The following is a 21,907-nucleotide window of genomic DNA, read 5'->3' as shown; positions in this document are numbered from 1 at the left end:
TACTCTCACCACACGCATGACAATATGTTCCATTTTCAGGACATCCCTTAAGGGAACTGAAGAGACACCTTTGCTCCAGATAAGGTGGCTCCCCAGACAATCCAGAGAACCTGCAGCCCCCCTATGGGTCAATCCCCATGCAGGTGCATGTGACTAAGTCAAAATCCAGGTGAGCGATCTGCCCGAAATACTGGCACTGAGATTTCTAAGTCTCTTTCCTTCCCCATGTAGCAGTGCCACATTATAAATCGTATTTTCATTTTACTGTTGGAAAAACAGACAGTTATTGGATTCCACAATTAGCCACATTATGGATCCCCTATTTAATTATTTTGTCAACATGTTCGACATGTCATATTAGTTTTATTTATATGTATATGTGTGCAGACCAACTATGTCTATTAGGCCTGCACAATAGACCGCAAATTTATCGTTATCGCAATATCCAGCTCTGCAATATGCATATCGCAAAAGACGGCGAATATCGCAATAAATCGCAAACCCAAAATGAGTTAAAACAATCTTCTAGCAGCTTGAAGCATTTAACGAATCAAATAAATCCCTTTATGCTTTGACCAATCAGATGGACGCCTTCCCATTGTTGACCAATCAGATGGAGGTCTATTATGTTAACCCTGGTCCTGAAGAGCCTCAACCCTGCCTGTTTTCCAGCTCTCCTTAACCAGCTTGCTGTTGATTGGCTGACTCAAGTGATTTCACATCCTGATTGACTGAACACACCTGATTTTGGTTATCATTATCGAGCAGTCTAGGGAGAATTGGTAAACAGACAGGGTTGAGGCTCTTGAGGACCAGGGTTAGCCACCCTGACGTTTGTCCCCCATGTTGATGAGGGTCATTTGGAGTATAATTTTTAAACTGTTGCAATGAAATGGGAATGATGTTTTTGTTTATTTTTCTATTTGTTTATTTACCGCAAATTTAGTGTTATCGCAATATTGATCACTAATATCGCATATCGCAAGTTTTCCTCATATCGTGCAGCCCTAATGTCTATGTTGTAAAAAGAAATGGTGTATATTTGATAAGAGTCACGGTGTGACGCTTATGTGACTGACTACGGCTAAAAAAGGGAGGAGACTCCGAAAGACACCGTCACTGCCGCTTCTGGTAATACAACACGGCCCGATGGTTTCAGATATGACGGCTGTTTCTCTGGGTGCATCGTTTGAGTGTATGCAGGCACTTTCAGCTACACATCATGTGGTCTTCCCTTTGATCGGTAATTCCTACGGTAATTAATTCAACTGAACCGGTAAAAAGCTGCTGTCCATCTGAATGTGGACGGAGCGTTACGGGCCCGCCATCTTTGAGACTACTTTGTTCTAGGAGACGGAAGACGCCAAAGAAACTCTTAACTAACAGAGTATAAATAGTAAAAAAAGCCGGATGTATTAGGGGGATATGTTGTATATATCTGTTTATATTTCAATAATAACAGTGTTACTGAGAAACACCACTGAGTCGCGTTGGCGTTGTTTTGTGTAAACATACTGTAAAGAAGGAAGGTGATCCCCGTTTGTTTTTTGCAATTACTCTCATTGACCGTTTAGGGTTTCAACTCTGCATTTGAACTGATGATCTCCTTCATTCTGGGTGTTGAGAATGTTCTGGAGCAGCAAACAACCGTCTGCTTCTATTAAGCTGCTCTCACTTCAACAAAGCAGCAGTTTGGGCTGGCATAATAACACGGTTCATAAACATGTTCATGTATCATACATGGCAGTGTAGTCACTTCATGTGTTCGAGTTGACAAGACGAGCTCAGTTGAAACACAGGTACATTTTATATTTTTGGTGTGCTTTGCTCGTTACCAAAGAGCAGAAGAACGTACGTGGACAAGTGCTCAGCGTGTACCACTCCATACACTGGCCGAAGGGGAAGGAGGCCACATAGGCGTTGGAGTCGACGCACTGCTTCATGTTGCTGCACCACATGCACTCGGAGCTGCTGCTGGTGCACTCGCTGCAGGTGCTTCTCATGGCACACGGGGTCCGGCACTGTTTGGCACTGTGGTTGGCTGAAGAGAAAGAGCAGACAGAGTTTTCCTCTGCGCACCCAGGACCTGCAGGACAAACACGCCTGCCGCGTCCATGTTAGTTCCATCTCAGTAAACTTTCAATATTAGAATACATTCAGGTACATTGTTCCCTCCCACCAATGAACTTCCTTTATAGTTGAGGATTTTATCATTAAGACCATTCTTAATTAATTGAGTAGTTTTACTTTAGTGTTCAGACAGAAGTCACTGACGTTTAAAAAAAGACACGTTATCCACGACTGCCTAAAAGACCGTGACAGCGCGTGTTCAGTGACGGTCTGACCACGAAGACGTTGGAGCGAAACTTTTCAACCAACTCCACAGCAAGATGAAGACACTTTGTGTCAAACTTCATGAGGTTTGCAACATGAAGCAAATGACAGGGAGTGTGTACTGCTCCCTTCATCGAGGGGGACCCAGCCGGAGACGGGACAGTGCCCAGATTCAATGCATCCTTTTCATGTGAATAAACGGTTAAGTGTGCAAGATGAGCTTAAAATGGAGCAAAAAACTGTAATTCTTTATTCATTTCAAGATGTGTATTCACAAAAGTGTTCCATGTTTGTAAAACTGTTAAATGAATCAGCATATTCTGTCGCAGAGAAAAGCGGCTCCTTATATTCGTAATGTGTCGCATCTCAGTAAAAAACACTTTGAAGTGTTGCTTCCCGACGCAAAGTTGCCTTTTTCTCTGCATATCAGCTAATTCAGTTTGATTGAAGTTATGGTATGGACGTGAAAGAAGCCAGAATATTACTAAAGTGCAGCTATGTGAATTATGCAGAACAACATTGTATAGGAAACCCTGAAAATGCAAAGAGACACGCTTACGAAGCCCAGTTCAAACTGAAAACTATCAGCTATGCGGAGGAACATGGGAATCGAGCAGCTGCCAGAGAATTCAAGATGAATGAATCCATGCTTCACAAGTGGAGGAAGCTGGAAAACAAACTGACAAGTCAAGATGACGCAGGCGAGGTGGTCTGAGTGGAAGACTGACTGGAACGACCGCTGTGAAAAAACAAGTGAAGCAAATGAACTCGGAGCTCACTGTCATTCCGGGAGGCTGGACGAAGGAACTCCAACCGCTGGACATCAGTGTGAACAGAGCTTCAAAGTAAGGTTGCAAAAGGCGTGGGAGCGGTGTTGAATGGCGAACACAGTTTTGTTAAGACTGGGAGGCGGCGCCGGGCGAGTTACTCCACAATCTGTGAATGGATGGTAGAAGCTTGGGCTGACGTGTCTGCTCGCACTGTTCTTCGGGGTTTCGCAAAAGCTGGCATCATTCATAGGGAGCCGCACAGCAACAAGACGGACTCTGACGACGACAGAAGTGAACCCGGCGGGGGTGATAGAAATCTAGCCCAGCTGTTCATTTCAGACACAGAAGATGAGGACTTTGATGGATTTTTGGATGCTGATTGATGACTGAAAAAATGAAAAATAAATCCCAACCAACTCAGTTTGGTCCCGCTGCCTTTTTTAAAACACACACTAGCACGCATGCTTTACCAGTATGTGTTAACGTGCCCGCACCTTAAAACCCTGTGCGCCTTTTGTGTCTGTACAGAAAAATCATCCATAACTGCGCCCTGTAACCCAGTGCGCCCTATGGTCGTGAAAATACTGTAGTCTCTTCAACCAGGCTAGCGATGTCCGGGGACCATTCCGTTGTCTGCCGCCAGGTCCTCTTGCCGTCACTGAAGACAGTAGCAGTTCTCTCCGTTTGAGATTGTTTTAATGCCGGGCAACAATAGTCAAGCCCATTGGTGGTCCGGTTATTGATGACGGCTAAAATACAGGCTTTTGGTCATGAAAACACTACAACGGTGTGGGTAGGAAGAAAAACTGTCCAAACCGTGAAAAGGAAGAGCTGAATTCAAAAAGGAAGAGCTGACCTGGCCGTTCACACAAGCTGCCGTTCACGGGGTTGATGCAGGTCTGCGCCTTCAGCCCGCTGGGTGCTGGCTCTGCCAGGTACCCGCAGAATCCCGCATCGCTCGGCTCGCCAGGCAGCCACTGCAAGATGGTGTTGGTGAAGGGCGACATGTCCTCCCAGCACCAATAGGACACGTTGATTTTCCTCAGTCCCACCCACGGCGTGTACTGATGGAAACACACAAAAAGGGTTTACTGCTTTCAGGTTTGGGCATCCGTCAGCACCAAAATCACCTGTCAAGCGTCCATGGAAAGGGTTAGCGTGGGCACTTCAGTTCCACCAAATCCATGAGAAACGTCTGTACCACAGAAACCTCCTCTTTTAGCAGAAAACACTTTGTTGTTTCATCAACAGCAGTCATTCTTTATCCATTTATGTAGCAATGATCAAAAAAAGCTCACTCTCTAGAGCTTGAATTCATTTCTTATCAATCTTATCAATCGAGCCAGAAAATGCGTAAAAATGCGGATCGGCCCCAATGGAGTCCATCTAAACCAGCAGGAAGAATGTTTTCAACTGCTTCCACAGCAGATTACCTTCAACTCTGAGGAAACAGACACAATCTTTATGTTTACATCATGACCATGATGCATTTATTCTAAAGGTTACAAACCCAACGACGACAACAACTCAGAAGCCGTACACAAATGCAGTAGAGAAAGCCCCTGGTCCTCCATTTTCTGCCCAGAACCAAACAACCTGTCTGTTTTAGTGAGCTTTTCCATTATGCTAAAGAGAGTTGCACATTGGAATAACAGTTCTTTTCTGACATTTTTACTAGATCCACTTGTGTTAGGTTGATGTCTGAAGGCATCCAGACCTTAGGACCTGTTCTGGAAGAACCAAGGTGTTTGTAAACAAGAATAAATCATCAAAACTTGATGGCTAAAGTCTAAAACCTTCTCAAGAATCTTCATGAGCTTGTCGTGACAGTAGATGGGAGTTTACAAGGCAAAAACGGAATTTTTAGAAACTAAAAATACAAATTAGTTTCAAAAGGTTTTCCCCAGGAAAATAATCTTTAGAGAAAATGTCTTTTTTTCTCCTTGGTAAGACCATTTTTCTAACCACAGTGGCAGATTTCTTTTTTTGCTCATTTAGAGAAAATCTGCCAATGGGCGAAGACTTATTGACTCCTTTCTTGGGTTTTTGCAATCATGCAAACAAACCTTTCACCCATGTTCCCTTCAACAATCCAGCCAGTAATTTATTGTCTGACCAACTTTGATTAACTGGTAACTACGCCCCTTTTTTTGTGCTCAGTAGTGTTTAAGCTGCATTCAAGTTCGACTAAAGTATTTTTGAAATAACATGTTACGTTTTTGCACCCTTCCAGATGTAAAGCTTGACTATTTGACAGAATAGTTAGAAAGATCTAATGATCACGTCAGAGTTTAACTCACAAACATGCGGTCTTAACTAAGGCCCGTCCAGTCCAAGGACGTATCATACTATTCAACAAAGGACAAGACAAATATCCTTTTAATACAATAAAAGAAAGACATTGGTAAAATGATGGCTGAACATTTCCCTCCTAAATGTTTTGGTTCATTTTTAACAAGATAGCAATGATAGTTCAGCTAATCTAGTATTTTTACATCATGGACTCTCTCATTATCTGATGGCACCAATTCTCCTGAGGACAAAACAGAATTTCATTCAATGCCAGCCTTGGTCTCCATCCTTACCACCAGGCTCATGCTCTGCAGCTCCTTCAACACAAAGTCCACCTTCTTCTGTGTGGTGAGCGAAGCCAGCAGGGCGTTGTGGCTCCTGCACGCCAGTTTGGCGTTGTCATACGTGTCCTTCGCTGTGATAAACTTCAGACAGGAGTTGCCGACCAGGTGCCAGTTTTCTCCACACACATTTTCTGGAAGAGAAAGAACTGTAAAGATTTCCTTTTTTGTTTTCCTTCAACTTTATAAAGAGAAAGAAAACATTGTTTTTCCTATCAGTGGAGTGGCAAAAGCTCCAGCTTTTATTTTGAAGGTGTAATCCTGAAAGTAACATCATTTCTTCCACCATAGAGATTTCCTTGAGACCATCGATTTAGAAATAAAAAAAATCCCTAAAGCTTCAATCTGCAATCAGAAATGTGTCCGCTGCGCTATAACAGCTGACATTCTCCATCCTATCCAATAATCATGTAAAGTTTTTTAGTTCTAATTCACTAAAAAAAGCCTTTCATGCTGTACAACAATATGGCTGTAGTTTGTACACCGCAGAACAGAATCAAAGAACATGGAAAGATTTCAAAGAAGGTCTCTCCTATTGGACTTGATGGCAGCAGCACAAAGCTCTTGAAGCTGGAATGGGGTGGTGTTCCCCCCACTGGGGGGTCCTCCATTCCTCAAACACCAGGCCTCATGTTTGGTAACCCAGCAGGAGGACCCTAAAGCCTTGTTTCCACTGAGCGGTACCGTCCGGTGCCAGTCCGGGTTAGAATGGTCCAGGCATTTAAGGTGAGCGTTTTTACTCAAAGCCGGAACCGTCGTGGCGCATTCGGAGTGAATCTAACAAGAACAACAATGGAGGTCATCCAGCAGCTCATCGTTTGCTTCTTCGTATCTACAAAGCATTTAATGTTGTTTGAGAGATGATTGCGGGCGGCGAAGAGAAATACAGACGCTTTCTTGGAGCGTTCTCTTGTCGTAATGACCTTAAGCCAATCAACGGGTTTCAACTGTAGCTCCGCCCTCACCGGTCCGTTCCATTTTTCTATGCACCTTCAACCAACAGTGGCCCACAATGGTGTGGCCTAATGGGTCCATTTAATAATGGAAACGCTCCAAATGGGCTGTACCATACCGTGGCGCTCATTAAAAGGTTTCATGTTGTGAAGGCTCAGACTGCATCCAGGACGGTCCGGCAGTTAGATCCTTGCAGGAAAAATGTGTTTCTTCTGTCACAGATGCAGCGTTCTCCAAACAGACAGCGGTTTCTATTACAGTCATGCCTCTTTATAATGCTGTAATGTCTCCAGATTTGAACCATTCTGTCTTGTACCCCGCACATGAAGATTTCTTCATCTACACTGACAGTTTAGCAGATGTCACATATATCTCACATGGACGATTGATTCTGAAATTGTTCAAGCATTTGAAGATCCAACTTTTTTGGTAGTTAAACTTTATTGAAGAGAAATTTCGGCTAAATATTCCTATTAGAACAATTCAATCTGCTACGATGGAGTTTTGGGGCCACCACAAAGATAAAAATAAAATAGTAAAATTACGAGATTTAAAGTAGTAAATTTACAACAAAAAAACTTGTACATTTACGAGATTTAAATTCATAGATTTACTAGTTTTTTTTTACAAATACTTGAGATTTAAAGTCGTAGATTTACGAGATTAAAGTGGAAGTGATCTTACAGAGCAGCAAGTGAACGCCGGGCAGCAGCAGAGCAGACCCACTAAACACAATTGAAACAGGTGAGCTGAATATTTATATTCATGTTTTATTTATTGTTGGACGGCTTGCAGGATCTCTGCATCCGTTGATGAAGACGTCCGTGTCCCTGCAGCTGTCCACTTCAAACGCTGCAGAAAACGCTCCACATTTTTCATCTTCAAGCTAAGCTAGGATAAAAAGACAGCTTTGGCGTTTTTCCTCGTTAATCTGACTTTTTTTTAAGTATTAAATTTACGACCTAAAAGTCGTAATAAAAAAAAATATATTGTTTGTAAACTGGCCCTAAAACTCTGTCGTACTTTGCCAGACTTTATGGTAACCTTTTTTTAAAAGTTCTTAGCTTTGCTCTTGCCATCAGATTCTCACATTTTTCATGAATGTCCCACATTTAGCCTCCAATGTTTCTGATGGTTTTTCAGCCATGAACTCATTAATTTGAAATGTTGAATTTATCTGCATTTTTTTTTTCATACTTAACCTCACAATCCAAAAGAACATATTTGTGTGCATGTGCTCTGCCCAAAAGCGTAAAGGTTTTTTTTAATGGATGCAGTTACCTGGCAGCTGCACACAGTTCTGGTTGCGAATATCCCACTGACAGTTTTGGTCGACGGAACAGCTCTTGCAGCTGGTTTTCTTCTGGCACACATATAAGGGACTGTCCTTGGGGCAGACGTCATATTCTACTATGGAGCCCTGAGAGGGAAGAGCAGAAAACACCTCAGGCAACAGATGTGGTTCTTTTCTTATCACCTGTGGGGCTTTTTGAGCAGCAAATGCCTTCAGGCAGACCTTAAAGTCCCAACACGGCACCTCAGCAGGTTTAAACCCGGGCTTTGACTTTTGAAACACCTTCATTTGATGTTTTCCGGTCAGTTTGTTGTCAATTTGTAGTGACATTATCCAATCGTTTAGGGTTTTTTTTCACATACATAGACTGGATTTTTCCAGAACACCCAGTTTTTCATGCTGACTCACAGTTGCACCGTTCAGGCTCTAATGCTGCAAGACATCCCATATCATTATCCTTATCATACCATGCTCAGCAGTGGGGTCCAGCTGGTTATAAAACATTGAAATGTTGAGATGGAATATGAGCCTATTACTACAGTGCTTCTCTGGTGACAAAAACCCTCCCAAACAAAGCTTCTCCATCGACAGTGCTTTGTCCATTAGAGAGAAAGAAAGCCTTTTTTGTTGATTAAAGCCTGTAAAGAGATTGGAGCTCCAAGGCTGAAGAAGCATCTGGTCATGAGGAAAAGTGGCAGCTATATTTTTCCCCATGACCATTCTTCTTCCGGATCTTTGAAGGCCTCGGCGTGGTCAAAGCTGGACTCTTCAGAGGAAACTCACCGTGGCAGAAGTGCAGTTGCTCCCCATGGAGAGGCACTTGCCGGAGCACCACTGGCAGACGTTGGTGTTGGCGGTGCAGCTGTAGCAGTCAGTGTATTGATCACAGCGCTCGTTATCAGCATCTGCAATGTTTAAAGGAAACATATTCAATCATTGCTTTATTCTGAAGAAAAAACAGCATAACTTTGCAGACACAGACAAGCTGACTTCTGACGCCAACAGGAAAACAGCAGGATGGAAGTGGGGGACTTTTAATGTTTTAAAGGGAACTAACAAAATGAAAAATAATAAAGGGCAACATGAGGAAGAGACATTTTATCCAGGCCATTTTTTTTAATCTCTCCAATTTACCGTATTTCCTAAACTATAAGCGCACCTAAAAGCCTTTATTTTGTTCAGAAATATTTAATCCCAAGCGTCTTACATATGGACTACTTCTGCTGTAAACAAGGTTGGATGTTATTGTGAATACGTTATAGCAGCTAACGTGTAGCTGTGTCTGACTGTTTAAAAAAAAAAAAAATTATGTGTTACTAACAAGGTTAACATCTGTCGTTGTGTCCTTGGGCAAGACACTTCACCCTCCCTGCCTCCAGTGTGGCTCCACTAGTGTGTGCATGTGTATGAATGTCCCGGTGATGGTCAGAGGGGCCGTAGACGTGAACTGGCAGCTACGCCTCTGTCAGTCTGCCCCAGGGCAGCTGAGGCTACAACCATAGCTACCCTCACCAAGTATGAATGAGGAGTGAATGAATAATGGACACACTGTAAGCGCTTTGAGTGTCTGGAAAAAGCGCAGATAAATCCAATCCATTATTAAGGTTGGGAGTTAGCGTAGCGACAGCTGACGTGTAGCATGTTACGAACACGTTCTACAATTACAGTGAATGCAGTTTATTAAGTCTGACTGACTGACAAAGTTATCTGTGGGCGTATTCAGACTGGAAAAGTCTGTTGGTCCAGACCGAGTCTGCTTAATCTGGTCCGGACAGAGTCCTGAACCTTGTGTTATATCTGTATTCAAGACTGGGGTCTACCGGAGATTTCAGTTTTGAACTGAAGCCTGTTAGCAAAACCATGTGACTAAAGATCTCAGTCATTGGCCAGGAATTACGAGGGCGGGGCAAAGCAACTAGAGGCAGAAATTAGGGAAGTGCTGCGCTTTGCAATCCTCGTTTACTAGTTATAGTTTACATTTGGCCGACAAATTTTGAGCGTCTGTATCAAAGTCAACACTTTTGACTTTGGTACGGTGTAGGGTTGCTGCAAGGCGGTTACTGAGGAGACAGCCGCTAAGACGGTACGCTGATAAGTGTTTATGACATTTAGATTGTTAGGAAAACAGTGAGAAGCAATGTGGATCACGTTCAAAGTTGTTTTAATGAGCCTGCATTCGTCCAACCACATTTTAAAGAGTTGCTGTTGCATCACTGATTCACATTTGTCTCTGTTTACATCCCATAATGCCCGGCTACCATGGCTGTTTTGGTTCAGCTGTTCCACTCCGAGAACAGATTGTTTTCAGGCTAAGGAAAGTCAAAGCGAACCGGAGCGTTGTCCGATTGAAATCGAACAGAGACCACCTCCAAAGACGGCTCAGAGAGCGGTTCCTGGGTCCGGACCAGGGTCCACTTGGATGTAATTCTTCTGGATTATTGGGGGAAACGAACCCTGCTTAACTTTAAGCGAACCACGTGTGTCAGGTGTGAATACGCCCTCTCACTCTTGTCTTGTTTAATGTGCCATATAGTTCGCCTTATGACATCATTTCAAAAACAGACCATTCCTCATGCTGTGCCCTGTATTGCAGAAACCACGGTATTTGTGACAAACTTCATAATTATTCTCCAGGGGTTGAGAACATCATTTCTTTTAAGGAGGAATAAAAACTAGTTGGCAACCATTTAAAACAAATATTCTTTTAAATGACATCGGTAGTGGTCATCGGTACGTCAAGAACTCCGATCAGAGTACGGTAGCAATCACAGCCAGGTGCCAGTTTAGTTCAGATCCACTGAACTCTTATCAGATGAGAAAGAGCCTATTCTCAGTATGACGCTTCACCTACAGGACTTGATGTTGCAGAATGACGGCAGCTGTTGCTGACTGGGACCGGCAGGGCTGCCCTCCCAAGGCAGGCAGGCCTTCTGGGGGTCGTTCCAGACGCAGTGGATCCCAGGCCCGGCCTGGGCGCAGGTCACGGCGCTGGAGAAGGCGGAACAGCTGGGTGAGGTGTACATCAGAACGTCATTGAGGAGGAGGCTGTTAAAGCCTCCAAACACGTACATGACTCTAGAAAAAAAAAGAGAAGAGAGAGAAATTAATTATACATCAAGCTTAAATTCTAATAACTTTAATTCTTGTTTCCATTTTAAATCCAATCCAAAATTTCATAAATCTTTGCCCATCTGAAAGATATTTTAAGTGAGATGTATCCCCTTTTCAGGTAAAGTTCTGCACTGTTGGCTGAAGTGGAGTGAAAAGGTTTACCCATCAGTAAACACTGCAGAGTGTCCGAAGCGGTTGACGTCATGGTAGAGGTCCGGTCGAGGCAAAACGGCCCACTCATCACAAGCTGCAAAGAGAAAGTGGTCCACAGGTCAGCCCGTTGACCCGGAAGTGACAAAGCTCGGCTTCCCCCGAGGACCAGTAACAAGTCATCGTCTTGAATCAGGAATGTGTCCTTGGCCAAAGGTCTGAGGGAGCCACACTTTCAGGAGGAAAATGGCACATGTTAAACAAAAAAACACTCTTCAGCTCTGGGGGAAGATTTTCAAATTTACACATGATGTGTGGAGACAGAGCCGCTAAAAGTGCTAAAAATCCCCCTGAGGGTACAGCAGTCTCAGTGCATGGAAAGCCATGTCAGCTAATCCTCAGCACATGCAATTCAAAACAACAAGGGTCTAGCATACCGTTTTTCAAATTAAAAGCATGTTCTGGATCATCTGGAAGGACACTTCAAAAATGTAGGAGCTCATTGTGAACAATGCTGTCAGTCAAAGGCAACATCTGATTTGTGTTGTGGTTCATTAGTTTCAATATTGTGTTTGAATCGAGATTCACTCAAAACAGCAAATGGAGCCGATTCTCAGCAGCTTCACACAACCGATCATTTCTGATCAGCTAAAGACCCCCTGTAGTGTTTTTGGTGTGTCTAGCATGTTTTTCTGAGGATGGAGGACATATATAAAGAGAAATGAACATTATAACTGCATCTCTGAATATTTCTTTTTTTAAACCGTGAATCAGAAGCAGACGAAACAAATGCAGTCAGAAAAAGCTCGTAGTTGTTCCGTCCAAACTACGATCTGCAGGCTACAATCTCTCTGCTTTGCTCCATTCTGATGCATCCACACACAGATCCATGAACGTCTTTGATTTCCTCGTCTGAGCTGGAATCTGGATCTGATATTGCTCACCATTTTTGTTGTAACGCTAATGTTAGCTTGAGTGGCTGCAAGCTAGCAGAAGAGAGCGTAAACAAAGGGTTCATGGGAAATCAGTGCAAGTTTGTTACCAACAGTCCCACCCAAAAGTCAGAGATTTTTTCTTCCGTTTTTGCCCCTTTCGGGGTCCCGGGGTTGTTGGAGCCTATCCCGCCCACTTGTGGGCAAAGGCAGGGGGCACCGGGACAGGTAGCAATCACACACCCATACACACTCACATTCACACCTAGGGACAATTTAGAGCAGTATTTTTCAACCGGTGTGCCGGAAGAGATGGTCAGCTTAATTTTCGCTGACCCAAAAACATTTTCCATCTCCAGGATATCAGCTCTTTGTTCATCCAAACAGGTCCTGATAAAACACTGAGTAGTTAGGAATATGAAAGATTATAAAAGACTTTTTCTTTGTGTTTATTTGATTCTATTAAAGAGACTTTGAAAAGAATGACAGCAAAGCCATTTAGCCAGAGTTTTAGCAGATACCGCTAGATCTTTTTTTGGAAAAGTCCCGCCCCTTCAACTGTCTCCACCTATCATTCTCGGAGGCTTAATCACACGTCATCAGTCTGACCAATCAGAAGTGGTTAAAGTCTTCACTTCCTCGTTCCGATTCTGCTCATAAAGTCTCTCAGTTCCAACAAAAAGACCAGCTAAAGCTCGTCTTTAGCGGTGTAGCTTTCCACAGAATCTGGTGTCAGACCGTGGAACAAGTGAACAAAACAATGAAGCTCAGAGACGAGAGTCTGTCTGGCATCGGCGTCAGTTTTGGCACTACATCTCCCATGATGCATTGGATGACAGCGTCTCTGCAATGACGCTACTATGTTAACTGTCATAAAGCACAACAAATGCACACATTAGTCTGTTTTAACAGTTTTCAAATCTTGTTTAACATCATGATTAACAGCCAAACATCCTAGTGTTTGGTCCATGTCACGTTTCTAACTGAAACACCTTTCGAATAATATCTATCATCAAGGGAAAATTCAGCTTCACTTTTGAAAAATCTGAAGATTTAAGCTTAAATATCAGCAATAACCAAATAAAAGAAACAGGATTAAAGAAGCTAAGTGGCCAACAGACAAATTCAAACTAAACTGAAACAATTTATTCTCCCAAAAAGAAATAAAAAATTTTCAGTAAAGTTACATTTATGAATAAGACAAAAGAAAAACAAATAAAACGTCAACATGTTCACTTTTTGTGTAGTTGCAATTGAACCTCAACATGCATAAAAGTTTGGTCTTTTTTGTGTAAAATTTATCAAGCTTGTTGTGATCATATGACATTTAAAAAAATAAATCACTCTTTGGAAAGAACATATTATTGTTCTCATGTAGTTTTTGTGAGGTTACATAAAATCGCTATTTAATAAACTCGAAGGAAAAACAACTACCTGGACCTATTTTCAACTCATTTAGTTGAAAATTATAATTAAAAATGATCACAACTTTTACTACAACACTTTGATTTGGGCTAAAAATGGCAAAATCCTTATTAAAAGACCATCTATTTCACAATAGATTGAAAGCTTATTGGAGTGGGTCTCTAAGGTCTAATTATCTATAAATCCAAAACAAAGAAAAACAACAACAACACTACTTTATATTTGATATATTGATAATGCTGCTGCGCCTTCAGATGTATTTATATGACGGTTATGTCGAGAGCATTGATGTCCAACAGTCTGGCAGTTTGAGACATCAGTTCATGTTTTTTAATCGTCAACATTGTTGTTTGTGACGACCACAAATGAACATGGGCCTAATGAGGTTTCCTCAGGGGTTTGAAACTCAGAGAGCAGCAGCTCTGTGTGCAGACACTGCCATCTACTGTTGCAACACAGTACTGCAAGTTGTTTGGGGAGCTGGACATCAGATAGGCTTTTCATTCCAGCCTAATAATCCAATGTCAGGACAGCAGACCGCCCATAACTCCATCCTCTAATGGACTTTAGTTTGTGAAGAGGAAGCAATTAGTTCTTGATGCTGGGCCTATCTTAACTCTAATTACCCAACAATTACCAGAGGTGATGCTTCACACGAAGCCTGCAGCTGGTTGAGCTCTTGCAAACTAAGACATGAAATACCAAGTGAGAACAAGACGAGGCAGATCCAAGTCAACGGGGCAAATAAAAACTAGAAGTACCTTCAGTTTTCAAAGTAGGACGTTAGCATGTGAGGAAGCCATGAACACAGGGACCCGAGAGGAGGAGAGGATCCGTCTACACTGCTCATCAGTGGCTGTTCTGAGGAGGCAGAAAGCCTGAACTATTGTGAGGTCCTCAGAGGTTCCTCCTCCCATCCTGGACACTGAAGTCTTTGGTTGAAGGAGACCAAGTTCATGAACTTCATTCACTCAAACGGAAAGCGCTCTGCCCGGAGGGCAGCTAGCACAGAGGAACATCAGCAGTCACTTACAATTGATTTTGTGTTTTATCTGCTGCTCTTCGTGCAGACAGGCTCACAGATTAGGTTTTGAAGCAACCTGTGTGAAAGTCTGACATCTCTGTTTTGAAGTTTCATGCCTGGCATCCGACATAACTCCACATGGAGAATCTCAGCAGCAGATGGAGATGATCGCACCGTGGGACGGGCATGTCCCAAGTCCAGCCTGCGTTCAGAAGGCTGCTGGCCTGCATGTTCCTGTCATCAAATCAATAAGATGCAGCGCTCAGAGCTTTCTAAGAACTGTGAGATTGTGATTGGCTTCAGTATCATCATAAGCCGTTCTAAACCTGTGGCAACAACCTGCGGATACTTGACCCTCAGAGACCTACGGGCCAAACAGAAGGAGCAGATTTTTTTTTCTTTCCGTGATGAAAACCACAGGGGTTTGTACTTCTAATAGAAGTTTTTCTTCCAGACAGACCTTTTCTACATTTTATTTGCATCCATCCCTCTTCTTTCGCTCATCCGGGTCCGGGTCGTTGGGGCAGCAGCCTGAGCAAAGATGCCCAAACTTCCCTCTCCTCTGGAGGCACCCTAAGGAGTTACCAGGCCAGCCGAGGGACATAGTCTCTCCAGCGTGTCCTGGGTCTTCTCCGGGGCCTCCCCGTGGTGGGACATGCCCGGAACACCTCTCCAGGGAGGCGTCCAGGAGGCATCTGGACCAGATGCCAGAGCCACCTCAACTGGCTCCTCTGGATGTGGAGGAGCAGCGGCTCTACTCCGAGCTCTCCGTGGGTGAGCGAGCTTCTACTTCAGCTCTTCGGAGTGATAAACTGAAAAACATGTCTGTTGGAAAACTGAGTTTAGCATTGAATGAACACATGTCTGTCAAATGACCCATTTCACCCATTTTGAAATCCTTTGGATACTGAAAATAAAATTTCAATCATGAAGTTAGAAAATTCAAGCCCAGATCGTTTATCCAGTAATTAAATCTGCCCATAGAAGAAATAAACAGTCAAAACCAAAGGGCATTTATCTCTGTTCTCAAACGGAGATTTCCACAAACATATGCATTTGACATCAGGCCTTCACACCGGTGAGCATCTCTACAATACCTTGCTTGTGGATACACCTATTTAAGCAGGGTGATTAGACAAACAGCCTCTGTAGGCTTGTGTGGATCCAAGTTTTGGCTTTGTGCAAGCTTGACCCCAACAGTGGGTCGATCTGAGAGCAGCTGAACATTTAAGAAGAAGGTGGCAACTCTGTATTTGAGCGTACTGAAAGACACATCTGACAAAAGCCAAAAACGAAGGACAAAAAGGAAGTTTTAGTGGAGATTTGGATTGGAAAATGTCTTAGTGCAGGCGTCAGGTCAGCTCTTCAAGAATGAAACGAGTGTTTTAAACAGGAGCCAAAAAGAAGCCTTCCTGTGTGAAAACAGGAACCGTTTCTCCTAGACCTGCACAATATACCACAAATTATATCGTTATCGCAATATTAATCTCTAATATCGCATATCACGAGTTTTCCTCATATCGTGAAGCACTAGTTTCTCCAAACAATAAACACTTTTTTCACATCCCACCATGTGAACAGGAACAACACCATTATCTGTGGTATTCTGTGAATGAATGATTCCCTCAGCCATGTGATCATGGAAACTGTTCCACTGACTGACATTTCAAAATAAAGGTCCAGCTGAGGACAGAACTGCTCATGCTTAAAAATGATGAGAAGAGGATTTCTGATTCTAACCAAACCTGAAAATCTGCTCAGTTAAACCGTTGAGTTGATTCTTTGGCTTAAAACAAAGCGCTTCAACACAAGCGGCATTAAAGACCCACTCCAAAGGAAATAGTGTTTTTGGTGTTTTTAACGCGCTCTTGTGGCATATTTCTCATAAAAGAAGACACGTATAAGAAAAATCAAATTAAAACTGATTAAAACTGCGTTTATGAGTATTTCCTTTCTTCAAATCACTTTGGATCAGGAGCAGATGAAAACTACTGAAACAGGAGGGCCAAAGTCTAACTTTCTTCACTCCAATTCCAAATCCTCCCCCGGCAGACAAATAGATCCGTGTGCGATTTCATTTCCCCGTCTGAGCTGGAATCTGTGCAGCTGGATACCTGAGACATTTGCTCGCCATCTTTTTGCTACGCTAATGTTAGCTTGGGTTTGTGAGGGAATAGTCTCTGGCATGCTGGGAAATTAGCACGGCTAACTTCCGCGCCAAGGGTCCCGCCCACAACCCAAAAGCGAATTTCTAATGAGCTACTGCTGATGTGCAGAAACGATGTCTTAAAACAGGGGTGCTGGTTACGCCGATCGCAATTGGTCAGGCTTTTTGATTTTAGCTGAAAACTGTGACATCATCACCAAAAGACCATAGAAAAAAACATAGTTGAAGTAGGACTTTACACTTCATCCCAGTTTTATGTAGTGTTTCAATGTTTTCATGGTTCAGGGTCACATAGAGGACAGGAGCCATTAACATCAAGCTTTAGAACAAGTAGCTATTAGAGCGGCCTTCTGTGCAGCCCTCCTCTGAAAACAGCTATTACTCCAGAAAATGACAGCATGTGAACAGAAACCTGCAGATGTGTCATCACCACGAGCTTTCAGTCAACTGCTGGTCCATCCGGCACATGGAGGCTGATGCAGGTGTGATGGTGGGTTTTTAACCTGTCTATTAGAGTGAAAAGCTTGTCCTATAAATGGTGTGCATTCGTTGTCCGCAAAACAGATAAAGACCATTTATAGAAGTTTTGACCCAGTTATGGTTGCTTTGTCATTAACACCGGAGCCTAAACCACTCTCACACTTTGACGTACCGTAAATCTTTGACCGTTCACGCAGTCAATATAATTCAGCTGATTCCAATACGGAGAAAAGCAGCTTCGCCTGTTGGCTTTGTGGTGATATGAAACAAAGTAAAGTGTTGCATAACCTCAAAAAGGCGCTTTTCTCCACAACACGGTCAGCTGATTGGTTAGCAGTTCACTGCTGTAAAGTGTCATATTTCAGTCCAACGCAGCTTTTCTTAGCGACAGAATCTACTGGCATCACATTAATTGTGTAAACGGTTGAAGAGTTATGGTAGTCAGAGGAATGTCAACACTGGAGACAAGGGTCTGGTGTTAAAGGGTCATGGATCAGTTTCATTTGACTCCGCCTCCACACCTGCGGATAGAGGGTTATAGTGTTGGGCTGGGGTCCCCAAATCCAGGCCCTCGAGGGCCGGTGTCCTACATGTTTTCCACCCATCTTGCCATTGAAGCTTTTTATTGGCTAAGCACACCTGATCAAGGGAATCAGCAGCAAATAAGGCAGGGTTTCTGGAAAACCAGCAGGACATCGGCCCTCAAGGGCCTGGATTTGGGGACCCATGGCGAAGGGTGTCAACTTCCTTTGTAAATGCTTTTCTTTTGTTTCAGATGCCAAAGAAACCACCTTTCCAGTTAAGAAAAAGGTTAACACAAACATAAAGCTCTACAACTTAAAAAAAACTTCATTCAGCTGATGATGCAAAACGATCAAATTATCATTGTGAGGCAGAATTCACGAAGGGTTTGACTGTTCACCCACTAGTAGGAACGTGAGCTGGGTTTAGACTGTCGTGAGACAGGTTAGTTTGAGAAACAAAGCTGATTCGTCTACAAATGTTGTGCGTTTGTCGGTAAAAACACAGCAGACAACAGGAGTGTCTGTGTTACAGACCTAAACTGTAGGCCAGGAAGTCCGATGAGAAGCACTTGGCGCCGTGGCTCATGGATGTGTCGTTATGCGTGTTTCCTCCAAACACCAGCATGGTCCCGCTAACGATCACTGCCGTGTGAAGATAGCGGAAGAAGCCGCTGTCTCTCAGGATGGTCCTGCAACAGACACAAGCCATGACGGAAGGTTAGAAAATACAGAAACAAAGAAAGAATAAACAGCAGCTTCTTTTTCTAAAACCTCCGCTTCGCATCGGACGCTTGTTTTCGTTAAGTTTGTTCATTTCTGATAATGGACACTTCATCATTCAGATTCCCAAACATAACAGACAATCCTCCAAAGTTCTTTGACCTCCAAATCACGACATATCTGCTCCACGTCTGCACTAGAACAGCCTCTCACCATTTCTTTTTGTCCACGTCGAGCTTGTACAAGTCTCCTGCCAGACCGTACTTAGTGGCACTGAAGGCCTTGTAGCCTCCATGGATGTAGATGGCTCTGGTGCTGGGGTCAAACACGCTGCTGTGGCCATAACCGCCTTGGACCAGAGCGCCCTCTGTGGTCACAAGGCTCCACGAGTTCCTGTCTGAAGGGTCAACATCCAGATCTTTACCGAGAAACCCAAAGCAGCATGCATTCATGCCTCTGGTGGGACGTTTCATTTACTCACTGATGTCATACTCCTGCACATGGCTGATGTAACCATACACAGGACAGTGTCCGAACAGAACCAGCATGACGTGACTGCCCCCTTCCTGGGCGGGGGGCACGATATGGGCAGAGTGTCCAACCACAGCGTACTGCTCTTTGGCTTGAGGATTAAGCAGGACCCAGGTTTGGTTCTGGACGTGAAAGACCCAGAGCTGGCTGGACACATTCCCTGTGGAGTCAATCTTTCCTCCATACATGTAGATTTTTCCCTGGAAAAAAGAAAACAAGAAGAAGAAAAAAGAAAATATGAGAAGGATATAAATGTTCCTGAAATGATTCAATTGAGATTTGCAAAGTTTTCACCCGATTTAAACTAGTAAAATTTGATTCAATATCAACCCATTAGTCAAATTTCCTTGTAAAAAGTTTTTTCTCATTTTTACATGAAATAGTGTTTTTTTTAATAAAAATCAAAAAAATGTCTGAAAGGATGGAAAGGATGGGTTCAGACCTTTGTCCTTTACATGGCTAATCTAATTTAGAAAAAGCAGGATTTCCCAGACAGTGGTGTGCATCTTTGTCCTGACATTCCAAAGCCTGTTTCACAATTACCAGAGGACCTTCTAACACTTCTAACCTTCTCGTGAAAGTCTGCACCTTCAGGGGATCTCCAACCTCTGGACATTTACGGCAGTCTGCCACCTCATTGCTTCTCTCTTTCCAGAGGAAAATAGCACCCAGGGATCAGCGGACATGCATCCTTTGATAAATCCTCTTAGCATTTCAAGGGCCTTTTTTTTTCTAAGCGTGTCATGGGTTAACGTGTATCTATACAGCTTCATAAACAGGAAAAGTGTCACTTTTTTCTGGTTTTTAAACCCTACTTTTTTGCAATTGTTGTTAATGCAGCAGGGATGAGAAACAGGAAACAAAACAACATTTACCAATAAATTCTGTGATAACATTATAATAGAGGCTTTGTGGCCTCTATGATGCTTCTGTCCTTAAGTACTGAGGGATTTGAGGAAGTATCTGTCTTTCTGTCGTTAGTCACAGCTGAGGACCATCAGCTGTGATGGAAAAAGGGCGGCCTATTGTTCTGTCCTACAGTTGTCCTGGACCGGAGAGACCAGACTATTTTTAGAAGGCTTCTTTCTCGCTCCGCATTTGAGCCAAAACTTTCACAAAATCAAAAATCACAAAAATTTCCATTTACTATATTTTCACGACTACAAAGCGCACTTAAAAGACAATTTAAGAAAAAGAAATTTTCTCCAAACTGTAGGGGGCGCCTGATGTTGAGGGAGGCAGAAGAAGGAGGTGAGCAACTCAAGGCAAGCATAACATGTGTATAACATGAGTGTTACTTCTCTTCACAGCTCCCTAACTCATGGTGTGGGAATCAACACTTCCCATGAGTCTTAGTGGCCATGGGCGGGGCTACATTGTTTACAAAATGGCTGAAACCCTGTTTGAACTGCAGCTATCAGCTACGCGGAGGAAAAATAAAAAATAAATCAAACCTAACTCAGATTTGCTCCCGCTGTTTTTTTTTTTAAACACACACTAAAGGCCCGTACACACCGGGACGAATATTCGCCAGCCGTTACTCGCCAGCGTTTTTCGCCACGTTTTTTGTGTTCACACCCAGGCGATTTTCGCTGACGATGAGCCGAGCGAACATGGAATTTCATTCCCTGTCATTAGATGGCGCTTAATGTAAAACAGAAATACTCCTGTACACAAGGTGGCGCTGCACAACTTTACGCTTCTTAAAGTCGCTTTTCACTCAGAAGAAGAGAGCAAGTATTTACGCGCTTGTCAGAATAATACAAAGAAAACATGAATATTTCAAGCACCAGTTGCTCCAACTGGTGCTTGGTTCAGGGATATTTAAGAATGTCCGTCAATATTTCTTCCGGGCTGTGTAGATGCAACTCAGCGACTATCTTCTTCGCTGGTATGTGTGCTCAGCAAGGCAGTTTTGTGTTTGAGCGCCCCCAAGTTGTGTTTTACTGTAACTTCAGAGGCTCCAGACACGTGTGCAAAAGCGCCGTTCTCATTGGTCGAATAGATTTCGACGCGACGCGTCAAAAAAAAAAAAAGACGAACCCGAGGCTTTTTTTTTTTTGACGCTTTGACGCGTGGCGTTTTTTCGCGTCATTGTGCACACTCTCATTGGTGCCCTTTGTTTAGTCACGGGGCGTTAAACGTCGGCGAAAATCGCGCGCAAAATTCGTCCCGGTGTGTACGGGCCCTAAGAGTTTGTGTGTGTGAGTAAGCCTGTGTTTTCGCCAGCATATATAGGAAGGAGGAAAGCAGACACACAGCACAAGCTTGTGTGTGTGTGTGTGTGTGTGTGTGTGTGTGTGTGTGTGTGTGTGTGTGTGTGTGTGTGTGTGTGTGTGTGTGTGTGTGTGTGTTTATGTCTGTTCTGAAGGCAGCAGTGTGTTCGCTAAGCGTGTGTGTAGTCAGGTGGAAAGGTAACGCGACACTCGGCATAAGCCATTATGAGTGTGTTTGTTTGTGCTGAAGGCAGTGCTGTTTTTGCTAAGTAAGTATGTAGGATAAGGAGGAAGGGAGACGCACGCGCAAGTGAGTGTGTGACCATTCAGCTTGTGTTACTCAGTTAGGGAGAACAGTAATAAAGAAAAGGTTTCCTCTAGAGGAACAGACTGGTTCTCTTATTAACCCACTCTGGAGGCTCTGAGGGTCGAAAGGGGCGTTAACATGCCGGCGCCTTAACACCCGTCCGATGACCCGGTGCGCCCGATGGTCGTGAAAATACGGTACATAGTACCCATTGAAAATACATTTTGGGGGAAAGTGGACAAAACCCCCCACCCCACAAAAAAAAAAGATGACATCACAGCTACAAAAACCGTGAAAAATGAATAGGCTCAAATCTCATAAAGGGTTCAAAAAAG

At 43.3% G+C, this 21,907-nt stretch overlaps 1 protein-coding gene across 4 annotated transcripts in view; it reads right to left on the bottom strand.

Moving 5' to 3' along the window:
* atrn (attractin) overlaps window positions 1–21,907 on the bottom strand; it is a 143,473-nt gene that overhangs the window by 90,336 nt on the left and 31,230 nt on the right. For 3 of the 4 annotated variants that reach the window (XM_023951772.1, XM_023951771.1, XM_023951774.1), the window contains exons 8-17: window positions 19,000–19,249; window positions 18,732–18,915; window positions 18,333–18,487; window positions 11,259–11,343; window positions 10,837–11,060; window positions 8,769–8,890; window positions 7,973–8,111; window positions 5,690–5,886; window positions 3,961–4,168; window positions 1,856–2,041 (exon numbers count right to left, since the gene is read on the bottom strand). In XM_023951772.1, coding sequence (XP_023807540.1) covers window positions 1,856–2,041; window positions 3,961–4,168; window positions 5,690–5,886; window positions 7,973–8,111; window positions 8,769–8,890; window positions 10,837–11,060; window positions 11,259–11,343; window positions 18,333–18,487; window positions 18,732–18,915; window positions 19,000–19,249 — 1,750 coding nt within the window. The remainder of the gene's footprint in view (window positions 1–1,855; window positions 2,042–3,960; window positions 4,169–5,689; window positions 5,887–7,972; window positions 8,112–8,768; window positions 8,891–10,836; window positions 11,061–11,258; window positions 11,344–18,332; window positions 18,488–18,731; window positions 18,916–18,999; window positions 19,250–21,907) is intronic. The other variant, XM_023951773.1, reaches the window with a different exon arrangement.

This window comes from Oryzias latipes, chromosome 22 (assembly GCF_002234675.1).
Source record: "Oryzias latipes chromosome 22, ASM223467v1".
NCBI classification, from domain to species: domain Eukaryota; kingdom Metazoa; phylum Chordata; class Actinopteri; order Beloniformes; family Adrianichthyidae; genus Oryzias; species Oryzias latipes.
The sequence above is the reverse complement of the archived record's forward strand: the minus strand, read 5'-3'. Positions and strand labels throughout refer to the sequence as shown.